This window comes from Sorex araneus, chromosome 3 (genome assembly GCF_027595985.1).
Source record: "Sorex araneus isolate mSorAra2 chromosome 3, mSorAra2.pri, whole genome shotgun sequence".
Classification (NCBI taxonomy): domain Eukaryota; kingdom Metazoa; phylum Chordata; class Mammalia; order Eulipotyphla; family Soricidae; genus Sorex; species Sorex araneus.
This window is the reverse complement of record NC_073304.1, coordinates 182,936,907-182,958,838: the sequence shown is the minus strand read 5'-3', so window position 1 is coordinate 182,958,838 and position 21,932 is coordinate 182,936,907. Positions and strand designations below refer to the sequence as shown.

Sequence of the window (21,932 nt, the reverse complement as noted above, 5' to 3'; positions counted from 1 at the left end):
GTCTTAACTCATGAAAATAAATAAGGTCCTTGAGCCGCACATTAGCAGGTTGGAGCAGGGAGAAGTTCTCCTCCTATGGGGACAGATGTTCCCAGACAAATCCGAATTTGATCATGTTTACGCTTAGCAAACAAGCCCCTGACCCCCTGTTGTGCTTGAGGACGAAGGCGAGTCTGGTCTGGGAGGGGAAGGCTGGGGACGTAGGCAGGCCAGGGCAGGCAGTGGACCTGCCTTGGCTCCTGGGTCCTGATGCCTGCTAAGGCAGCTAGCACTGGAGTGCCCCTGGTCTTCCCGATGATTCTGACCACTGACCACAGCAGCTCTCCCGGGGCATGTTTGTCTCCACTGGACCTTCTCCAGGTATGGGGCTGGGCCCTTGGCAAGTTCCCCTCGTGCTGGTCACACCTCCTAGACATGCTGTGCTGTGGAGAGGACAGCCGTGGCCCGAGAGCCTGTTTACTCCTGCAGGGCTGTGGCTGCACTCTGTGGGCCCCTGAGACTCCAGCTGGGCAGGAGGCCCCTGAAGCATGGCCGAGTTTCTGCCTGTGCTCCCTGCTCACGGGCCTGTCAGCGCCAAGCTATGTGGTTGTCCCCGCAGACTCTGCTGGCCTCCTGCAGGCCCTGTCCGAAGGCCTTCCCCTCCCTGGAGTCCAGGAGCAGAGTCTCTGTCATCCCTGCTTGAAGCAGCAGGTGGTCAGCAGGAAGCAGGCAGGCATGTCAGCAGGCAGGCATGTCTCGGCCGCCTGAGGATGGTCCTCACCCGAGGGCTCTGTGTTTCAGAAATGCTGAGAGCCAAGATTTATGTGCAGCTGTCTGGGGAGCATTGGGGGAGCTCTGCCTGCTTCTCCTGGAGAGCAGGAATCCTCTAGCAGTTTCCCTGGATTATTGGAAAGAGGTCAGTCTCACTGGTGACCCCGCACCACCGCCCCGGACTGCTTAGCGTCTGTGGCCACCCTCGGCGGGCCCAGGTCTCTGCTGTTGGTTTTGCCCTTGACAGTGACACTGAACATCCTCTGATACTGGAGTGTCACTCTGATTTGGGGTGTGCAGTGCCAAGTGCCCCCTGAGTCTCTTGGAGCAGTTGTCTGCAGTGGGAGAGAAGCAGCAGCTTCCTGCTGGCCTCAGAGGGAGGACACAGGTTACACATATGCTCAGTGCAGAGGATTGTGTGTAGATCTGTGCTATGCACTGTTCTACTCAAGGAATTGACATGTAGACATATAAAGTCGCACATAGCTATACCAAAGTATGCGTGCTCACACATGCATATATGCAGCACACATTTATCTTTTGGCATTGGGGTCATACCCACAGGTACTCAGAGCTGCTCCTGGCTTCATACTCATACCACACAGTGTTGGGGCTCAAACCCCAGGCCTCATGCATGCTAACCCAGTGCTCAGCCCTCTGAGCTGTCTCTGAGGCCCATTGGTGTATAGGGTTTTTCATTTCATTTATTTATTTATTTGCTTTTTGGGTCACACGATGCTCAGGGGTTACTCCTGGCTCTGCACCCAAAAATTATTCCTGGCAGTGCTTGGTGGACCATATGGGATTCTGGGGATTGAACTCAGGTTGGGCCTGTGCAAGGCAAAAGTCCTCCCCGCTATACTATTGCTCTGCCCCCTCCCCCCCATGGGTATATTTTGAACAGGACCTTGGTTGCTTTTGGGAGAACTTTCCCTTATCTATAAGGAGAGGTGGACATGAGTCTTGGCTGAGTGCTTGAGCCCAGGTGCTGCTTTTGCTCTCTGCATCCTCCCTCGCTCCTCGGCTCGCCTGTCCTGTGTCCTGCAGAGAGCTTGTGTATGCTTCTGCAGATGGGGCCAGGGCAAGTGATATTCTGCCCCGGAAGCAGGTGCTCCAGGCTGCCTGTGGCCCATGGCCTATTCTGGGAGCTGCATGCAGCCCTGCTCAGACCCCCTGCCAGCAATGGCCAGCCCCCATGGGGCTGACTGGACGCACAGGGACAACTTGCCTTGTATCTGTGGCTGGGTCACAGGAGGACTGTCCCAGCGTGTGCTGGGCTTGATTCTGCTTTACTTTCCCACTGTCAGTCGTCAGCTGCTTCAGGTCCTGCTCACAGTTCTCTGCTCTCCCCATGTTCTCTCCTCTCTGCCGTCATGGAGCTCCTTGCTCCTGGGGCCCCGCGGCTCTCGGGCTCTGCTGTGCCACAGGGACACTGCCCTGCTGCCGTGGCCTCTGCTGTTTGCTGCCTGTGGCCTTTCTTGGTGCCCAGTTGACTTGCAGGCCTTTTCCATGTGATTCTCCCTGTGGGCGATCTGAGGCCTCTCTCCTCCATTAGTGCAACAGGGCAGGCTCTGGGGCTCGTTCCAACCTGCTCCTTCTCCAAACTTGTCTGCAGATACCTGCCTCAAGGACACCGTCAGATAGATTCCAGGGGATTCTGAAGTTATCCTGAGAAAGAAAATTTGGTGGGAAACTGCACTAGGCCCCAAGTGAGCCCCAGGCACCAGGATTCTGGAGAGCCAGGGTCCAGTGTCCCCATGGGTGTGCCCTGCCCTGTCAAGCCTTGCAGGTATCCGGGCCAGGCCCAGCTCCTTCCCCCGGCAGAGTCTTCAGGGTGTCCTGGCCCTTCAGGGTGACACCTTCCAGTCAGAGCCTAGCGGGTGCTCCTCGGGCCACCCCCCTTCATGCCTTGTTGGAGCCTCACAGGTGCCCTGCCTTCCTTAGGGGCCTTACAGGGTGTCCTGTGCGCCCCTACCCCGCTGAGGCCTTACAGACCCTCCTGCTGCCCCCCCCCCTACCCCTTATCGGAGTGTCACAGGGATTCAGCACTGTGCTTGAAGACGGGCCTTGTGAGGAGCAGCCCTGTGTGTCTGGAGCAGACACCGGCTGCGCCGTCCACCAGGTGAGAGGGAGCAGCCTCTCACAGAAGCCACTCCACATCAAGTAGGAGGTGAGGGGCCCGCAGAAGGCACCATCTATGGGAGTAACTCGGGGCCCACAGAAGGCACTGTCCACGCACCTCTCCAAGCCCAGACCCTGGCCTTGGGGAGGGGTCACAAGGTGGGCCCATGGCACATGGTCTGTCCGACCCCCTTCTTCATGATGACTTTAGATCCACAGCAGGGGCAGGAAGGTGCCGGGTGTGAGAGACTCCATTGTCCCAGAGGCCATGAGGGCCCATGGCCATGGACCCTGAGCGCCCTGAGCCTGTGTCACCAGGAGCAGACTGGCAGATGCCGCTGATGCTCCGTCTTCACAAAGCCTCTGACCTTCACCTGCCCGAGACGGCCCCGTGAGCTGACCCGTGGGCTGCTGCTCTCTGTGGCATCAGCTGATCCTCTGCCCAGGTCACCTCCGCCTCAGGTCTCTGGACTTGACTTCCCCAGAGGGCCCATGAGGGGGGCTCCTGGCACAGCTGTAGAGGAAGGGAGGCCCTGGAAGCCCGGGAAACAGAGTGTGTGCTGGGAAGGGTGTTTGCCCAGGGCCCTCCTGACACAGGACATGGGGGCGTGGACGCAGGTGTCCAGAGTGTATAGTCTTCAGGGCGGCTGGGGAAGCCCTGACGGCTCTCCCTCTCGCCACCCAAGTTCAGTGGTCTCGGGCCGCTCCCCCACCCGGGGCGGCCTCTTCCATGGGCAGACGGAGGAGGAAATGAGGACCAAGCTGGTTGATTGATCAGTTACCATTTATTCCAGTCTCCCCACAAACCTGTTCCAGTCTCACTAAGCTCCCCATTCTAGTTTCACACTGCCCCTCATTCCTGTTTCCTCCTGTCTCTCCCGCTCATCTCTTTGCGCTCCATCTTGCTGCCCTGCTCTCTCTCTCTCATCTCTCTCACTCTCTTGTCTCTCTCCAACTCCCCAGCACTTGGGGTAGACACTACACCCAGGCTGGTAGCAAAATCAACATAAGAAAGCCCTTCCTGACCCCCCATCAGGCACAGGGTAGGAAACACCACCTGGGGGTGTTCCTCTTCTCCTTAGTCCAATAACTTAATTAACATCTTAATTCACTTCTTAATATTAGTTATTTTGTATGGACACAGTAAGAGATAGATTGAGCTTGTAGGGTGGCTCTCCTGGGGACATCTCACCATGGACTCAGACTACAGTGCTTAGGCCAGATTAATCTTTCCTAACCGTATCAGGGCTGAATCTAGTTACTGCTTTTTGGATCATGACAGAATTTGTCCATGGCCTTGCTCTTAACTTATAGTTAAGTATTATGGCATTTTGGCCAGGCCCATTTCGATGCCAGGGTAGCACATAGCTTACAGCTTGCCCTGGGTTCATTGAGTCCTTTGTTGGGACCCTGCTTTTGGGGTGCTAGGAAGTAAGGGCAACAGAAGCTTAAGTCGAGAGAACAGATGTCCAAGAGGTAAATATCATTCAGAGTCAATTAACTCCCAAGTTATGAAAGCATAGCATTAACTGTCTTCTTGTGTCCATATAAAAAGGACATTGCTCTAAATTAACTATGTTAAGGACTTAAGGAGAAGAGAAAAACAATATTTACAAGTCAACAGAGCACAAAGAAAGAAGTTACAGATAAACACAGAGGAATGGGAGCACTGTGAGGGGAGTAACCTAATAAACCTAAGCTCTCTATGGCAAGGTGGAAAGGACAAACCAATGTTATCCTACATCTACCCCTTTTCTTTTTACAAAAACACAAAATTTGAAATAGAGGAACAATTCCAATTCACAATATAGTCTTAGTAGTTGTACTAAGATTTCAGTCCGATTCAGGCCCAGAGCAGTGCTTGTAGTAAAGCGTCCAATTGTCCTGCACTGTCCAGGGATGAGAGATGATTAGAGTCATCAATGATGAGAATCATTTAGTCACGTTTTGAAAAAATGAAGTGTCTGGGTCAAAATTGAAGAGTTGTTCCTGCAACAGCATCAGTAGTGGTTGCAGCAACGAGACCCAGCTAATAGGAGTCCGATAAACTTCAGATCACTAGATCAGGCAGGGAGCACTGGAATAGGAGCATCAGGACTTCTGGTAGGAGTTCTTCAGCAGGGAAATGCAGCCATTCTCTGGTCACATTCATCGCTAGTCATAGGATACAACCTAGCTTATATTTGAGAAAAAACACTTTTTTAAAGTTATCAGGCTTTGATCATTGGGTTTGGTCTCTATACCTGGGGGTAGAGAAAGAGACAGAGGGAAGCTCCAATACAAACGGATATCCTAGAGAGAATTGAAGAAGTGTTCCTGTTAAAAGTCATTCCTTCCTTCTTCAGGAACTGAGGCACCTGTGAATTCCAAGGAAAGGGTAAAAGTAAAGAATTGTTAATTCAAAATCCAGGTTCCTGGTGTTGTCCAATCCACTGCCTGTAAAACAGGGGTATAAGAAATGCTCTTAATGTGACTTCATGATACGTTAAAGGGGGTCCTCTGACACTGGCTCCTCTTCTTTCCTTGTGAATTCCAGCTGAAATCAGTTTGGCAATGGCTTGGGGCTGGAATTTGGAGGGTTGTGAGACTCCAATAGTCTGAGAGCCAAATCAGGTAGCTAAATTCGACTCCTGACAAGACGTAACAGGACCCAAAGTTTCTCAGTGGGGTTATCATCTGTTGAGACAAAAGCATAGCCTTTTTCTCGAATGAGGAGTTTCTCTGCTACATTCAATTGAGAAAATACCTCCCTTTTTGTTTTTGATTTAAGATGCCATATAGCCGCTGAACATAGAGACTTGCCAGCCTGGGCACACCTGGTGCTGCTCAGCGGATGTTCCCGGGTGCTGGGGATGGAACTGGCCTCTCTTCTGCAGAGCCTGTGCTCGGGTGTGGAGCTGCCTCCTGGCCCCCGCATTTTCCCAAATGTGGTGTTGAGGGGGCTTTGGTCGTGTTGTCTGTCTGGCTGCAGGAGGGTGTGGGGAACCTTGGGCATGGCCACGCTATCCTCACATGCCTATGCCCTATCCAGCTGCTGACCACTGGCCCCCAGGATGCACCAGGTGTGGGGAGAGTCCTGGCTCGGGGCGAGTGGTTGGGAGGTGAGTCCCGGCAGGATCACGGGTTCTTGAAGTGGGCCTGCCCACTTAGGTCAGACCAGGGCCTCTGAGTGGACGTGAGAGGCCCCAGCCCTGCTCCAGAGGTCAGTGGTGTCAGTGTGGGCTGTGCTGTGTTCCCTCCAGCTGCCCCCGAATCCTGCCTCTCTTCGCTCACGGCAGCACCAGCCTCAGGAGTCCCAGACGCGGGGCTTGGCTCAGGCTCTGAGAGGCTCTGGCCTCTGCTCCCTGCCCCTGCGCCGCAGCTGCACCTCACACACTCTGCAAACCTGGAGCCAGCCGGGCCTGGGACTCCGGGCGCTGCTGGGGAAAACAGCTTGTTTGCTCGCTGGGTACAGATGGAATTCTTCCTGCTGTGCTAGTGTTGCCTGGCACCTGTCTGCCTTTGTTCTGGTCTGAGACAGTGCACAGAGGGTGTTGTTCTCTCAGCTGCACTCAGCGGGCAAGGTCAGGGCTACAGCGGGCACAGGGCTGAAGCAAGCAAGGTTCAGGGGTGCGGTGGGAAGGGCTACAGTGGGCAGGGCGAAGTGGGAAGGGCACAGGGCTGCAGTGGGCAGGGTGCAGGGCTGCAGTGGGCAGCAGGGTGCAGGGGTGCGGCGAGAAGGGCGCAGAGCTGCAGTGGGTAGGGCAGGCAGAATAGGGCACATCGGTGCAGCTTCCCCCGTCCCCCCTCCCCCTGTGGCTGCTCATAGCCAGGACCCAGCTCCAGGAGCCCCAGGGGGTGAGTCTGAGACCAGGGTGCCTGGTGCTGCCTTCACAGCCACCTCAGAGGAGGGAGCATCGCATGTCCATTCCTAAAGATACACATCACATGGGGCTGGAGCAATAGCACAGCGGGTAGGGCGTTTGCCTTGCACGCGACCGACCCGGGGTTCGATTCCCAGCATCCCATATGGTCCCCTGAGCACCGCCAGGGATAATTCCTGAGTGCAGAGCCAGGAGTAACCCCTGTGCAGAGCCAGGTGTGACCCAAAAAGCAATAAATAAATAAATAAATAAATAAAATAAAGATACACATCACAGAGACTAGACACTTGCCCCCCAAAAGCCCAATCCGGCACTTCAGTGTTTTCCAAGGGAGGTGCAGAGAGCAAGGCTCATACCCCAGTGCAGTTGTGGAAAGAGAAGAGGAGAAAAGCTGTTTCCTCAGAGGTCTTGGGAGGTGGGAGGTCCAGTTGATCCAGGAGCCATGTCTGGGAGATTAGTGACCCACCCAGTTTGTGGCCTGCAGTCCTTGATCGTCCCAAATGCAGGGAGATCACGTTGAAACACTTCCTGTGTGCAAATGGGGGTGCATCGTGTTGTGTGTTGGCATGTGGGAGCTGAGACAGGGAGAGCCTGTCGGAGAGTCACAGAACCCCCCAGTAGGCAATCCTGCTGTCCTTCCTGCCTGGCTGATGGCACTGGACTTGTGCTCTGCCTGAGCTGAGGCCTTTTCTAACTAGTCCGGCCTGCCTTTCGCTTCCTTGCAAGAAGACCATTTTGGAGCTAATGTACAGGGCTTTCCAGGCCTGGTCCCTGGCCACCCCGAGGAGCAGGGCTGGCCCTCAGCACACCTCCAGGCCCTCCTCTTTGCTCCTCAGGTTCTCAGGCCTCTGCCCAACTCCCAGCTCCTCATAGATCAAAGGCTGGAGCAGAAGTAGGGACACATATAAGCACAGGAATGGACATGTTATTGCTTTCTTGTTATTTATTTGAGTAAATATTCATTTGAATGTGGCTATTATGCCTCCAAAATGTGTAATTGTTTTGTTATTGAGAACATTAGCACTTTGGAGGGAAAGGCTTTAAATACCTGATAAACAGCAAATATTGAATAATGTGAAGTATTTTAATGAGTTTCCATCGACTTCAGTTTGCAAATTATGGTAATGGAGTAAGGGAAGGGATTTCCTGTTAGTGACACCAACAGGAACCCTACCTGCTTGTGTCACAGGGCGGCAGGGCTGAGATGAGCAGCTGCTGCCCAGTGTGGTGTTCTGGTCAAATACATGGTTGTCGCTTTGCTATTTAGGCCCCGACAGACTCTCTCCTCTGTCCAGCCACACTGCAGTGTCCATATTCCTGCTCCCTGTTCATCCCTTCTCGTCCACACTCTGACTTCCTCTGGACGGGAGCCACGAGTCTGAGAGTTGGAGCGTCAGAAGCCTGGTCTCTTCTCTGAGACCCCATGCAAATGGGAGGGCATAGCGTGAGGGCCAGGGCAGGGGATCGTGTGAGGATCAGGAGGGGGAGGGGGTGGTGTGAGGGGGAGGTGATACAGTGAGGGCCAGGGGAGGGTACATGTGTGGGTGGGAACAAGGCAGGAAGCACTTCCCAGACGCAGGCCCTTGGGACTCCGCATGGGTTTGGGGTGCGGGTGGCTTGTGGAAAGCTGGCTCCTGTCAGCAGGGCATGGAGTGTGCTGGGCCCCATCCTTGGGGTCTCTTTCTTGCTCCCCCAGCCCCAGATGTCCCTTTGTTCTCAGCTTGGCGTTGTCGTCTGCTGATGCACCTTCTCTTCCCATCCACCTTCAGGCAGCATGGGGGAGCTCATCTCTGCCAGGAACGTCGTGAGAGTTGGCTGAATTAGCCCAACTCGTGTACTTTATAGCGGGGACTGAAGGGATCTCACCATAAAAGTGGGGGTTTTAGGTGCTTCATAGCTTCTTGGCCCAAACCTCAGCCTCGTTTGATAGCATGGTCACAGGCTGTCCAGCTGCAAGGAAGCAGAGTCCAGGCAGACACTCAGTGGTGACTCTACCTCACAATGAAGAGGGTGTGCTCAGTTGGGGAGTGAAGGGTCACCTGTTCCTCATCTCTGTAGATCTCATCACCGGATCCTCTCCAGGGACCAGCAGACATAAATCATAGACACATTTTGATAAAAAGTTCAGGGCTCTGCACATGGGATGTCCCAAGTTGGCTCCTTCATGGACCCCAAAGCCAGGGCACCCCTCAAAGCCTGGGGGATACATGCTCCACCCAATTCAGGGACCATGTGTGTGCAGGAGCCTGAGCCAAGCAACCCAGGAGCCATGTCTGAGGCCCAAGGGAGTGCCCGGAGGAGGTGCAGGGACCTTGTGGTCAGAGGGGGTCAGTGTGCCCAGGCAGTTCGGCTGGAGGGCAGGCGGGCGCCTCCGTGAGGGAGAGGACTCCATCTCCTTCCCTGTCCTTTTGTTCCCTTCAGGCACATACAGCCAGCCTCCCAGTTCTGCTCCATACTTGGGGGCTACTCATGGCTGTGCTCCGGAGACTGTGGTGCCAGGGATCAATCAGGGCTACCGCACACAAAGCCTGTCTGTCTCCTGGCCCAATATTGCCTTTTAAATATATCTTTCTTGACATACTAGACAAAGGAAGCCAAATTGTATTGTTTCTACTTTATAGAATCTTAGAGAATCCCTAACATCCAGAGTTCATTTATTTTTCTTTATCAATGAGGAAGCTGTGAGGCTTTTTAATTAACTTGTGCCAGAGACAGCTTCTTCCCCCACCAAAAAGCAAAAACAAAACAAAAACAACCTAATGAGAAATTTGGTGTTTAGCAGAGCAGCTAAAGCTGTCAAGCTGAGTCTGACTTCATCCCTGCCGTTGAATCTGAGTTGAATCTGAACCTCAGCGCGGGCCGCGTGTTCCCCTTTGCTGATTTCCCTGAGAGGTGCTGGGTGGGGTCACCATAGCTCTGCTTGGAGGACAGAGAGGGGCCCCAGGCATTGTCCTCCAGGGCCCCAGAACACTGAAAGAGAAAGCAAGGCCTCTCCCCAGGCAGGCAGGCAGGGCAGATGCGCTTGAAAGCCTGGCTGAGAGTGTCCTGCCCTGAAGAGTTAGCAACCCAGAGAGTCGCTCAGTAGTCAGTACCAGTGCCACCTTGTGGAGTGCAGTTGGGCTCCTGTGTCGGGCTGGGGATGCAGACAGGAAAGGTGGGAGTAGCGGGGAGTGGGGTGCCCATTCTCCAGGAGCCCATGCCCGTGTCATGCCTGGTCTCTGCAGGAGGCACTGTCCCGAGTGTTCTCTGCAGACGGGTCCACTCTCCTGGGCTCTAGGCAGGGGGTGTGGGGGGCACATCCATCCATTGCTTTCTATTTGGCACACCTGGCACATACGAGGGTAGCCCAGAGGGGTTCACTGTGAGGTCCTCTCTCCCACAGTCCTCCATCCTGCTCCGGGCCTGTGTGAAATGGTCCACTGCAGCTGTAACCCTGTGTGGGACGTGCACAGACCAGCCCTGCGGGCCAAGTCCACTTGCAGTCAGTGGCCAGAGCAAGGGTGGAAACCTGCATGTACCCGAGGCACCTCCAGCCACTGCCCAGTCTTCTTGGGTCAGCTCCTGGGGCCTCACCTCTGCTCTGCACCTCAGGCTTCTCACCCCAGAGCTGGCCTGTGCAGGCTCCCCGCAGTTCAGAAATCAGCATGACAAAACTGGCCAGAGCTCGGAGGCTTTTCTGTGATTATGAACCTCTGACAAGCAAGGCTATCTGGAGCGGTACCTTTACAATGCAAATAGGCCCCCAGGTCCCCCAGCAAGCAGAAGCCTTTTCAATGCAAAATGATCCTTGTACATATCTTTGTTTGAATAACAATTGAATCACAGCACATTATTTTATGGATTTTTACCCCCACTTAGATCTTACTGCATCTGGAAAATGCATCCTTTTTTATTATGAATATTTCAGTTTGGGGCTACACCTAGCAGTGCTCAGGGGTCATTCCCAACCCTCTTCTCCAGGGCTGCCCTTGGCAGTGCTCAGGGCATTCCTGAGGTGCCTGGTTCCCACGAGGAAGCTCTGCTCCACCCTTCGACCCATCTCCCCGTCCCTTCTCGTTTTTTCAGTGATGGTTTTGTGCTTCGTTTTACAACGGTGCTACAGAATATTTGACTGTCTGCTCTTAACACTGTATGTATTTTAATCTGGGCTGCAGACTTGTGCTTGTCTAATGATTTCCACAGGGAATTTCCCAGACGATGAATCTCAGCCAAAGGTCACAGCGGTTTTTAAGGCTCCCAGGGTGAAGACTTGATGCTCCGTACCTCAGAGGCGAAGACTTTTCTGGCAAGCCCACAGGGCCATCCACGATGGAGGCGGGCGGGCATCTATGGAGCTGCTGACCTCAGCTCCTGTGTGGTGTGGCTGGCCCTCTCTCTTCGTGCTGAACTTTGGGTGGGAGATCTCCTGCCTGCCCAGTCTCCTCTCACTAACGCTTCTCCCTTGCTTCCCTCCAGGATGGATGTGTGAGCTGATGGACGTGGCCATGATGTGTTGCGTGGGCATGCGGCCGACCCACTCCTGCCTCTTCTTCCTGCTCCTCCGGCTCCTGAGCGCCGTGTCCCAGGGACTGGCCGGGGTCCTAGGGCCCCAGGGCTTCCGCTTCACGCACCCCACCTACAACGCCACCGTCTACGAGAACTCGGCCGCCCGCACCTACCTCCGCAGCCAGAGCCGAATGGGCATCACCCTGGTGGATCCCTCTTGGGACGTCAAGTACAGGATCGTGTCCGGGGACGAGGAGGGCTTCTTCAAAGCCGAGGAGGTCGTCATTGCCGACTTCTGCTTCCTCCGCATCCGGACCAAGGGTGGCAACACAGCCATCCTGAACCGGGAGATCCAGGACCACTACTCGCTGGTAGTGAAGGGCACTGTCCGGGGAGAGGACCTGGAGGCCTGGACCACAGTCAGCGTCCAGGTGCTGGACATGAATGACCTGCGGCCACTCTTCTCGCCCACCACTTACTCAGTCACTGTGGCCGAGAGCACGCCCCTGAGGACCAGCGTGGCCCAGGTGACGGCCACGGACGCCGATGTCGGCTCCAATGGGCAGTTCTACTACTACTTCAAGGGCCGGGTGGATCTCTTCTCCGTGCACCCTACCAGCGGGGTCGTGGCCCTGAGCGGGCGACTCAACTACGACGAGAAGAGCCGCTACGACCTGGAGGTCCTGGCCGTGGACCGTGGCATGAAGCTCTATGGGAACAACGGGGTGAGCAGCACGGCCCGGCTCTACGTACACGTGGAACGCCTCAACAGCCATGCACCCACACTGCACGTGGTGGCACACACGCCCGCTGCGCCAGGCCCAGAGCCCACCTACGCCGTGGTGACCGTGGATGACCCCGATGAGGGCGCCAATGGCGAGGTGGACTCGGTGGCCATCGTGGCTGGTGACCCCTCGGGCCAGTTCTTCCTGGCCAAGGAGGGCCGGTGGGGTGGTGAGTACCGAATCAAGGAGAGGCGGCGGGTGGACTGGGAGAGCGTCCCCTACGGCTACAACCTCACCCTGCAGGCCAAGGACAGGGGCTCACCACAGAGGTTCTCCGCCGCCAAGGTGGTGCACATCGCCAGCCCCCAGCGAGACGCCAGCCCGGCCCGGTTCCAGAAGGACAGCTACGAGGTGAGCATCAGCGAGTTCTCCCCGCCCGGCACACTGGTGGCACTTGCGAAGCTGGACCCCGAGCCGCGGGGGGTAGAATACCGGCTCGCTCCAGGGGAGGACACCTGGTTCTTTAGGATCAACCCCCAGTCCGGGCTGATTGTCACCGCGCGGCCGCTGAATGCAGCCGGGAAGGAGGTGTTCACGCTGGCAGTGACAGCCCAGGCTGGGGAGCTGCGGGCCCCGGTGACCGTGCGCATCGAGGACGCCAACGACCACACCCCCGAGTTCCAGCAGCCTCTGTACGAGGCGCATGTGAATGAGAGCGTGCCTGTGGGCACGGCCGTGCTGGCGGTGGCGGCAGCCGACAAGGACCGCGGAGAGAACGGCTACATCACCTACAGCATTGCCAGCCTGAAGGCCCTGCCCTTCGCCATCAACCAGTTCACGGGGCTCATCAGCACCACGGAGGAGCTGGACTTCGAGTCCTCCCCAGAGACCTACCGGTTCGTGGTCCGTGCCTCCGACTGGGGCTCGCCCTACCGCCACGAGAGTGAGGTCAACGTCACCGTGCGCCTGGACAACCTCAACGACAACCGCCCCCTCTTCGAGCAAGCGGCCTGTCAGGGCACACTGCCTCCTGACTTCCCCGTGGGCGCCCACATCGCCGCCGTGTCCGCCATTGACATCGATGAGCTGGCGCTGGTCAAATACAAGATTATCTCAGGCAACGAGCAGGGCTTCTTCTCCCTGGACCCCGACTCAGGCGTCCTGCAGCTAAGGAAGCCGCTGCCTGCCAGCAGTCCCAGGAACGCTCACTTTGCCCTGTGGGTCACAGCCAGCGATGGGGAGAACCTAGCAGAGCCCATGTCCGTGAACATCTCAGTTGTCCACGGCCAAACGCCCTCCAGGAGTTTCAGCTGCCAAGAGACCCGTGTGGCCCAGAAGCTGGCCGAGAAGCTGCTGCTCAAGGCACGGGCGGATGTCAGGCTGGCACCAGAGGACGGCTTCCTGGACTTCTACTCGGCCAATCGCCAGGGCCCCCGGTTCGATAAGGCCTTTCCCTCGGATGTGGCGGTGAGAGAGGACCTGCCGGTGGGTGCGGACATCCTGAAGATCGGGGCCTCGGATCCCGACGCGGGCTTCAATGGCAAAGTGCTGTTCACCATTGCGGATGGCAACTTGGACAGCTGCTTCGCCATCGGCATGGAGACAGGGCAGCTGCAGGTGCTGCTGCCACTGGACCGGGAGCGCACTGACCGCTATGTCCTCAACATCACCATCTATGACCTGGGCAACCCACAGAGGTCCTCCTGGCGGCTACTGACCATCAACGTGGAGGATGCCAATGACAACAGCCCCATCTTCCTGCAGGACGCATACTCGGTCAGCATCCCTGAGAGCACAGGCATCGGCACGGACATCGTCCAGGTGGAGGCCCGGGACCGGGACCTGGGTACCAACGGGGAGGTGGTTTACGCGGTGCTGACAGACTCCCGGCACTTCTCCATCAACAGCTCCACCGGCATCGTCTCTGTTGCTGACCAGTTGGACCGGGAAGCCAGAGCCAACTACTCATTGAAGATTGAGGCCCGAGACCAGGCGCCCGTAGGCCAGCAGCTGGCCTCGGTGGTGACGCTGCAGGTGATCCTAGAGGACGTGAACGACTGTGCCCCGGCCTTCGTCCCCAGCAGCTATGGTGTCAGGGTGCTGGAAGACCTGCCCGTGGGCGCGGTCATCGCCTGGCTGGATACACAGGACCCTGACCTGGGGTTGGGTGGCCAGGTGCGCTACTCGCTGGTCAGTGACCACAATGGCCGCTTCGAGATTGACCGGGCCAGTGGAGCACTGCGCCTGAGCCGTGAGCTCGATTTCGAGAAACAGCAGTTTTACAACCTCACTGTGCGTGCCAAGGACAAGGGCCGGCCCGTCTCGCTGTCCTCGCTGTCCTTTGTGGAGGTGGAGGTGGTGGACGTCAACGAGAACCTGCACACGCCCTACTTCCCCGACTTCGCCGCCGTGGGCGCCGTGCGTGAGGATGCACGTGTGGGCACCAGTGTGCTACAGGTGGTGGCCCACGACGAGGACCCCGGGAGGGACGGCGAGGTCCAGTATTCCATCCGTGACGGCAGTGGCCTGGGCCGCTTCACCATCGATGACGAGAGCGGTGAGTGTGATGTTCATGCTGGCCCACCCTCTGTGCTCCTCCTTGTGGGGAAGAGAAAGGGTGCACTGCACCGAGGGCTGGGCTGGGTGCCAGAGGGGGCAGCGAGCAAGGGTGGGAAAAGTGCTTCCTAGGCAGGTCTGTGTGAGGAGTGAGGGCCACTCAAGGCAAGGGTCTTGGAGCCCATCCAAGGTGAGAGTCTCTGAGGATGGGCAACTGATGGCTGAGGATCTCAGGGGTGATGGTCTGGATTCAGGGGCAGGTGATGGCCATGGATTTCGGGGATGCAGTGAAGGCCATGAACCTGAAGGCAGGTGGGCAGCTGTGCTTCTGTGTCAGGCCTGTTTTGTGGGTTTGCCGTCTGTTTTCCTTGTTGTGGGCTGTTCTGGACTCTAGTTTGGATCCTGGGTGCTCGTGGCTATGAAGCACCCAGCTATGAAGCGGCTCTACGTGGAAATGAGAAATGGGCTGTTGGATGGAGCCCGACTGTGCCGCCCCACTGTATCCCGCAGGATCTGGGGCCCTAGAGGTGGGAATATGCCATGCAGACGCCGTGCTGGGGGGTGCTGGGCAGACGAGGGGTGTGCAGAACAGATTGGCTATGATTGGAATCTTGCAACAATCTAAAGAGGCTGGCAACATCCTCATGTCACCCCCCTCCCCCATGGCCCCTGGCCCCGTGCCCGTGTCCCTGCGCCCTGGAGCCTGTGTCATTCCTCGTCCTGAGGGTAGTCTTCACAGGACTCTGCCTGCTCCCACAGGACTGGATACGGCTGGCCTAGAAGCACGACCATGTCCTGACCTCACGTTTACACACGGTGACTTGTGGTACTGTTTGTACTCAGTCCGGCTGTGTCTCCTCCCCTTTGTGATGGCACTAATGGGGCACTAACCGTCACACCCTGCTGGGCACTCGCACCAAGCGGTGGTGGTGCTCTTCTGGCTGTGCTCACTGACTGGGCTCTGAGGCTGTGGTGTTCTCATGGCAGTACTCACACACTGGGCTCTGAGACTGTGATGCTCTCATGGCAGTGCTCACACACTGGGCTCTGAGGCTGTGGTGCTCTCACATGCCTACATCTTCTTTGTTCTCGGGTGTCCACAGGTCCCATGAGAAAGTGCCATGTCAGCCCCCTCCCAGGGTTGGCTTCCCTTGCTTTGGACTCCATCTGGGTTCCTGTACTCCAGTGCAATTCGTGCATGTGCATGAGTGCGTGCATGTGCGTGTGCCTGTGCACACGTGTGTGTATGCATGTGTTTCCCTGCACCTTGCCTCCTTTTAGCGGCCCTGACTCTCAGCTCGCACATGTGCGTGTGTGTATGTGTACGCCTGTGTGCATCTGCGTGTGCTTCCCTGCGCCTTTCCCCCTCTCAGCTTGCACATGTGTGTATGCTTGTGCATGCATGTGTATATGTGTGCACATGTGCATGTGTGTGCGGGTGTGCGCATGTGCTTCCTGCACCTCTCAGCAGCTCCGACTCTCAGCTCGCATATGTGTATGTGCTTGTGCATGCAAGTGTGTGCTTGTGTGTGCATGTATGTGCGTGTGCTTCCTGCGCCTTGCCCCCTCTCAGCAGCTCCAACTCTCAAGCCTGTGCTGGCAGAGTCAGGAGGGGACAGTAGTGTTAATGCCACTCAGAACATTTCTGCTTCTTGCAGAAAGCGTCAGCCTGGCCCAGAAGTCTGTGGTTGGGGAGGGGGCGCTTCTCAGGGGAGCGTGACTTCCACATCACGTCATGAGACAGCAGAGGCCCAGAAAGCCTGTTCTGGCTGGCGGAGGCTGTTAATCTCTGCTCCGTCCCCCAGACGATACTGCCCCCCTCTCCCTGACACATTGAAGAGGAAGACAGATGTGGCTTGGCGACTCGGGTGTGAATCATGACAATTCCAGATGGAAGGGCCACTCCATCCTCACTGCTTCCAGACGGTAGGTTCGCTCGCCTAGTTCAGGGGAACCAGGGTCAGTGTGGGGTCAGGGAATGCAGAGAGCTCCTCACCCCTTACCTCTGTTCCTCAGGGTCAGCATCATGGGGGAAAGGAGTGATGGTGCTAAGATGCCCGGGACCCAGCCGCCATGGGGGGCAGCCCTGGCCTCAAGTCCTGTGAGCCAGGTGGAGGGAGAGAAGAAGCTTCTGGAAAATGGGGAGCAGCCTGTGTTCAAGGCTGGCACATTCTGCTTATCTTCTCTCGGCTATTGGTATCTGGCTGGAGGAGGGTCTCATGTCTGTGCCCACACCAGGGGTCTGAGAGGGGCCCTGTCTGCTGCCCGCTGCACACAGTCACGCAGTGGCCCAGAAGAGCAAGTCCTGATGGGGCGCTGCTGGCCTGGCTGGAGGGTGCCCGGGTGGGCACTGCTCGGGTCCTCGGGGACCAAGGTCATGCATTGAGACTAGCGTAGCTCTGTGCCGCATTAGCTGTGGGCCAAGCACGCAGCTACATGGAACATAGGCGGGCGTCCCCAACATGTGAGTCTGAGCCAGCCTCTCTGGTCAGCTCAGACCACTGTGGGTCCGCAGAGGCGCTGCACCCACGCTGCGTCTTCTCCCGTGCAGATGTTGGCGTGCTCGGTGAAGGGTGCTTTGATGTATCATTATGTTCAGAGGAACCGTGGGGTTTGATAAATATTTATGCGATACCACTGATTCACTGCTTAGTGAAGGGGTGAAACGTGGAACATGGAAATGAGAATGGAAATAGGGCACTGCCTGTCTTTGTAGCGGGCTAGTCTTCGAGCGCGTCTTCCCGACACGTGTGCAGGATTTGGTTCCGCTTATAGTAACTGCTGGGCCTGTTGAATGAATTATTGGTTCTCACAGGGATCTCTGAAGGTCCCCCGGGACCTTGGAGGATTTAGTGACGCCCCGTGCTGTGCTGTGTTTAGATTCTCGAGTTTCCATCCAGCCTCTTTAATATTCCAGAGGCCTCCTTGCAAGCTCACAATGCAGGTGAGGCTAGAACGGTGAAATAGCATCGGCACTGGGAAAAACGTAGAAGAAACTTGAGGCTCACAGACGCGCCTGCATCAGCCTTCACCCAGCTGGTTTAACAGGAACACTGGAGGTGCACAGATGGGTGAGCCAGGACCCAGCACAAGTGACAGAAACATCTGTGATGGTAAACCTGTAAGTGATACAGTGAGGCCGGAGGCAGCCATGCCTGTGTCTGGGGAAATCTCTGCATTCACCTCAATAGGAACAGATGGTTTTTACAGCTCCAACTGAAGGCAGGACAGAAGAGACATGCCTAAACATCACGGTGAGAGAGGCCTAAGTGTGACAGTGAGACAGGCCTGAGTGTGACAGAGGGACAGGCCTGCATGTGACAGAGGGACAGCCCTGCATAAGACAGAGGAACAGGCCCAAGTGTGACAGTGAGACAGGTCTGGGGGTGACAGTGAGACAGGCCTGAGTGTCATGGCGAGACAGGTCTGAGGGTGACAGTGAGACAGACATGAGTGTGACAGAGGGTCAGGCCTGAGTGTGACAGAGGGATAGGCCTGAGTGTGACAGAGGGATAGGCCTGAGTGTGACAGTGAGACAGGCCTGGGTGTGACAGAGGGACAGGCCTGCATGAGACAGAGGGACAGGCCTGAGTATGACAGTGAGACAGCCTGAGTGTGACAGAGGGACAGACCTGAGTATTGCAGTGAGACATACCTGAGTGTCACTGGAGGCAGGTCTGAGTGTTGCAGTGAATAGGGGACATACTCCATATCTCTCCCCCCAGCCCTGTGTGCCCTATGTTGGATCTCAGCATCTTAACAGCTGCCAGTCTGCACCATGGGGCCACGTGGCAGCTGCACTGAGTTGCCCTTGTTCTGTCTGTGGCAGGGTCCCTCTGCCCAGCACTGCCAACTCCTGCAGGAGGCTCAGAGGCAGGAAGGGGGAACTCAGGGAACTGAGCCTGTTACCAGCGTCAGATTGCGAGACTGCATCACACTCCCTGAGCTCACAGCATAGCTGGTTGGATTGGGTGGCCGTAGCCCTGCCCCGGGGACATCCAAGGACACCACGGCTCTATCCTCCAGGGCTGCTCGCCTTGGAGGCTTCCCTCAACGTTCCACTCCAGAGCCTCGTGTGGGCCCCCATGCAGACACTCACTCCGGACCATCTCCCTCGCTGCCCCAAGCCCTCCCGTCCACCAGAGTCTTGCATGGCTCGGGCAGGGCTGCTGCTACTTCCGGTGCCTCCCCGAAGCTACTGGAAGCATGAGCCCCTGAGGGACCCCTGATCATCCCAGGGAACCCTGTGTAGAATGCAGGGTAGGCTGGGAACCCCCACACCCAGTCTGAACCAAGGGGCAGGGTCTGCCAAGAACTTGCTGCAAACATGACCTCACCAGATGCCTCCGGGCACTTCAAGGGCTCCTTAGAATGAGGCCCCTTCAGATATCCGGGCGTAGAGTGATTGTGGCAGACCAGGGGGCAGGCATGGAGCAGGCTGCAATTTGGTGCCTTGAAGCTATTTGCAGTTATTGGAACTTTCTGTGCCCAGTGACACTTTATTCTCTTCTTAGCCACATTGTTTTGAACTTTCCCCAGATTCCCAATTGAATCAGGAACATTTTGAAACTGTGTCTACTTTAAGACATAGTCTTAGAATTTTGAATATGACTTTTTTTTTTTTTTTTGCAAAAGCTTTTCGGTGCAGAAGCCTTCATTCCTTGGCTTGTCCAAGTGGCGGGTTTGTCCAGTGCTTTTCTGCCCTGCTGTCAGCACCAGGCTGGTGGGGGGGGGAATTTTAAGAAGCCGTCCTGTCGTTCCAGCGCCATTCCCGGGCTGCGCTTCCTGTTTCTATGGCGATTGTCTCTCAGAGACCGTCTCCCAGGGAGCTCCGCCGAGGCTGGGCACCAGGCTCCTGTGTGCTGGGCAGCACTCACGGGGCCACAGTCACCCCTTCTTACCTGCCTGAGAGCAGCAGCTGTCCTCCCCAAGCTCCCTCTGCGCAGGGGCTTGTGCTCCGGGCCTGGATGCAGTGCCCCCCGCTGGGCTTACAGAGTCACCTGCAGCAAGGAGAGCCCCTCTTGTGTCCCGCCAGGCACCCCCAGTCCCTTCCCAGGATCAGCCACTGGCCTGCCTCCTCCCCAGGGCAGACTCAGCGCTTCTGTCACCAGGGACAGGCCCAGGCCATCGGACTGAGGGACTGCTCTGCCTACCCTGGGTGGTGACTGCAGAGCCTGCGCTTGAGTCTCCCTGATGTGGAGTCGGTGGTCTGAGGGAGCCCCCTGAGAGGATCGGAGACAAGGATGTCAGAAGGAAGGAGCAGTGGGTCTGCATCTGCTCAGGCCTAGCCTGTCTGCCGGGCAGTGGCTGAGTGGCCAGGACAGTGCCTGCTGCCAACACGTGGGCCTTGGTGAGCCTCGCTGGTTGGTGGTGGAGTCCCTGGGTAGTGCGGGGGGTGCGGGCACTCGGGACGGACTCGCAGGCAGAGGCAGGCTCCCGGGCTGGCTACGCCGTGTACTGAGGTCCGGACGGCTGGATCTTCACCTTGGTCTGCGTGTCTGACAGGGCTTGTCGCGGACAGCGGCTGATGTGAGAGGGACGCCCTTGATCAGACATATGACGCGTCAGGACTGTCAGATAGAGATCTAATGCAGGCGCCTTATTTAATGAGGAGGGAAAATATCACCCAAATAGAAGCATGTGTAATTATGTTAGATTCTGTGACTTCAGGGTCACAAATGGATTTTCCCTGATGTTCCTCTGACATGAATTAATTCCAGTTGTTGCTGGCTGTTAGGCTGTGTGTGATTGGATCCTTTCTAATAAGAGGCCATTAATTCCCAGGGAATTATGAAGTATCTCCTGCTGAAGCACACATTTCAATCATTCATTCATGGGGATGAGGGGATGATGGAGGTGGCGTGGAGGTAGCCCTGCAGCAGAGACCTGAGTAGGGGCTGCAGAGGTGCCCGTGCTGTGCACCCTCAGACTTCTCTACTCTGGGGCCAGCCTTAGCATCCACCCAGTGTCCACTGTCACTGTCCACTCAACATCCACCCTCATTGTCCATCCTCAGTATCCACTCTCATCACCCACCCTCAGCATCCACCCTCAGTGTCCACTCTCAACTCCACCCTGCGTCCACTCTCACTGTTCACTTTTAGCATCCATCCTCTGTATCTACTCTGTGTCCACTTTCAGTGTTTACTCTCAGTATCTACTCTCACTGTTCACTCTCACTGTCCCCTCTCAGCATCCACTCACAATGTCCACGCTCAGTGTCCACTCAGTGTGTCCATTCTCTGCATCCACTTTCACTGTCCACTTTCAGCATCCACTCCAGTGTCCATTCTGTGTCCATTCAGTGTTCACTCTCAATGTCTACTCTCAACATTCACTCTCAGTGTCCAATTTCAGCATCCACTCAGTGTCCACTCTCAGCATTCACCCTCAACATCCACTCTCAGTGACCACTCACAGCATCCACTCTCTGTGGGTGCCTGGCTCCACATGGGCCTGCCCTACCTTTCCTCTGGGCAGAGTGGAAGCCGCCGGACCTCTCGCCTCAGAGAAGGCCCCAGAGCTGCAGATGATGGTCAGAGGTCCTCACCTTCTCTCTTCATCCCACAGCCGTCTTGTGGACATAGACTCTCTGGGGCCCGGCAGGAGAGCTGGCCAAGGGTAAGGGAGCATCCCCGAGCCCAGAAAGCACATGCAGGAGGACCTGGCCTGGGCAGCACCTGGAGAGTGACACAGAATCTGCCCCCCCACCCCTTCCTTCCCCTCCCCCCCAACACAGATGCAAACAGATGCTGGGTGTGTGGGCACCATGGGCGAAGAGCAGGTCACAGCATATGGGTCCAGGCAGCTGTGGATGCTGGGTAGACAGAGCAGCAGGCACAGGAATTCGGCGGAAAGAAGGAAGTGTGACGCCATGGAAGGCGTTCTTAATGATTTCAGTAAATGAGAGAGTGACCTTCATTCAGTTCTTTCAAATTATGGGATTAAGCTCGGGGCTTTCTTTGATGAGGAAATAAAATGGACTAATTTTCAGTGGAATTCCACTCTCAAATTAGGCCCACTTTAAATATTTTTCTTTAATAATCCTGTCAGCTGTTAATGAATTAAACATTATGTATAGACATGCTGTTTTTATTTTCTGGGCTGCAAATGGGTCTCATGGGAAAAGATCCCACATCTTATGGGCTTTCTTCTTTTGGCATTTGAAATTAAATTCCTCTGGCCAAGGAAGTGTTAGATATAATTCTTATTCATGATTTTAGCACAGATGTTAATAAATGTCACCGCAGTGTATTTGCTTTCTTTATTAACCTGAATTAATGAAGTTTTCCTGTATATAAATATAGATAAACATAAAGAGCCACTGGTGTGGGCAGACAGGGACACTTTTAGAAGATCAGCCCCGTGCCCTGCCCCTGGCGCTGGACTCACCATCTGCTCTTCAGCTGCCTCTAGCCTGGTGTAGATTTGA

At 56.1% G+C, this 21,932-nt stretch overlaps 1 protein-coding gene across 8 annotated transcripts in view; it reads left to right on the top strand.

Moving 5' to 3' along the window:
* Positions 1 to 21,932, top strand: part of FAT3 (FAT atypical cadherin 3) — a 267,114-nt gene that overhangs the window by 36,310 nt on the left and 208,872 nt on the right. For all 8 annotated transcript variants that reach the window (XM_055133235.1, XM_055133233.1, XM_055133234.1 and 5 more), the window contains exon 2: positions 11,190 to 14,501. In XM_055133235.1, coding sequence (XP_054989210.1) covers positions 11,195 to 14,501 — 3,307 coding nt within the window. In that variant the 5' untranslated portion in view covers positions 11,190 to 11,194. The remainder of the gene's footprint in view (positions 1 to 11,189; positions 14,502 to 21,932) is intronic.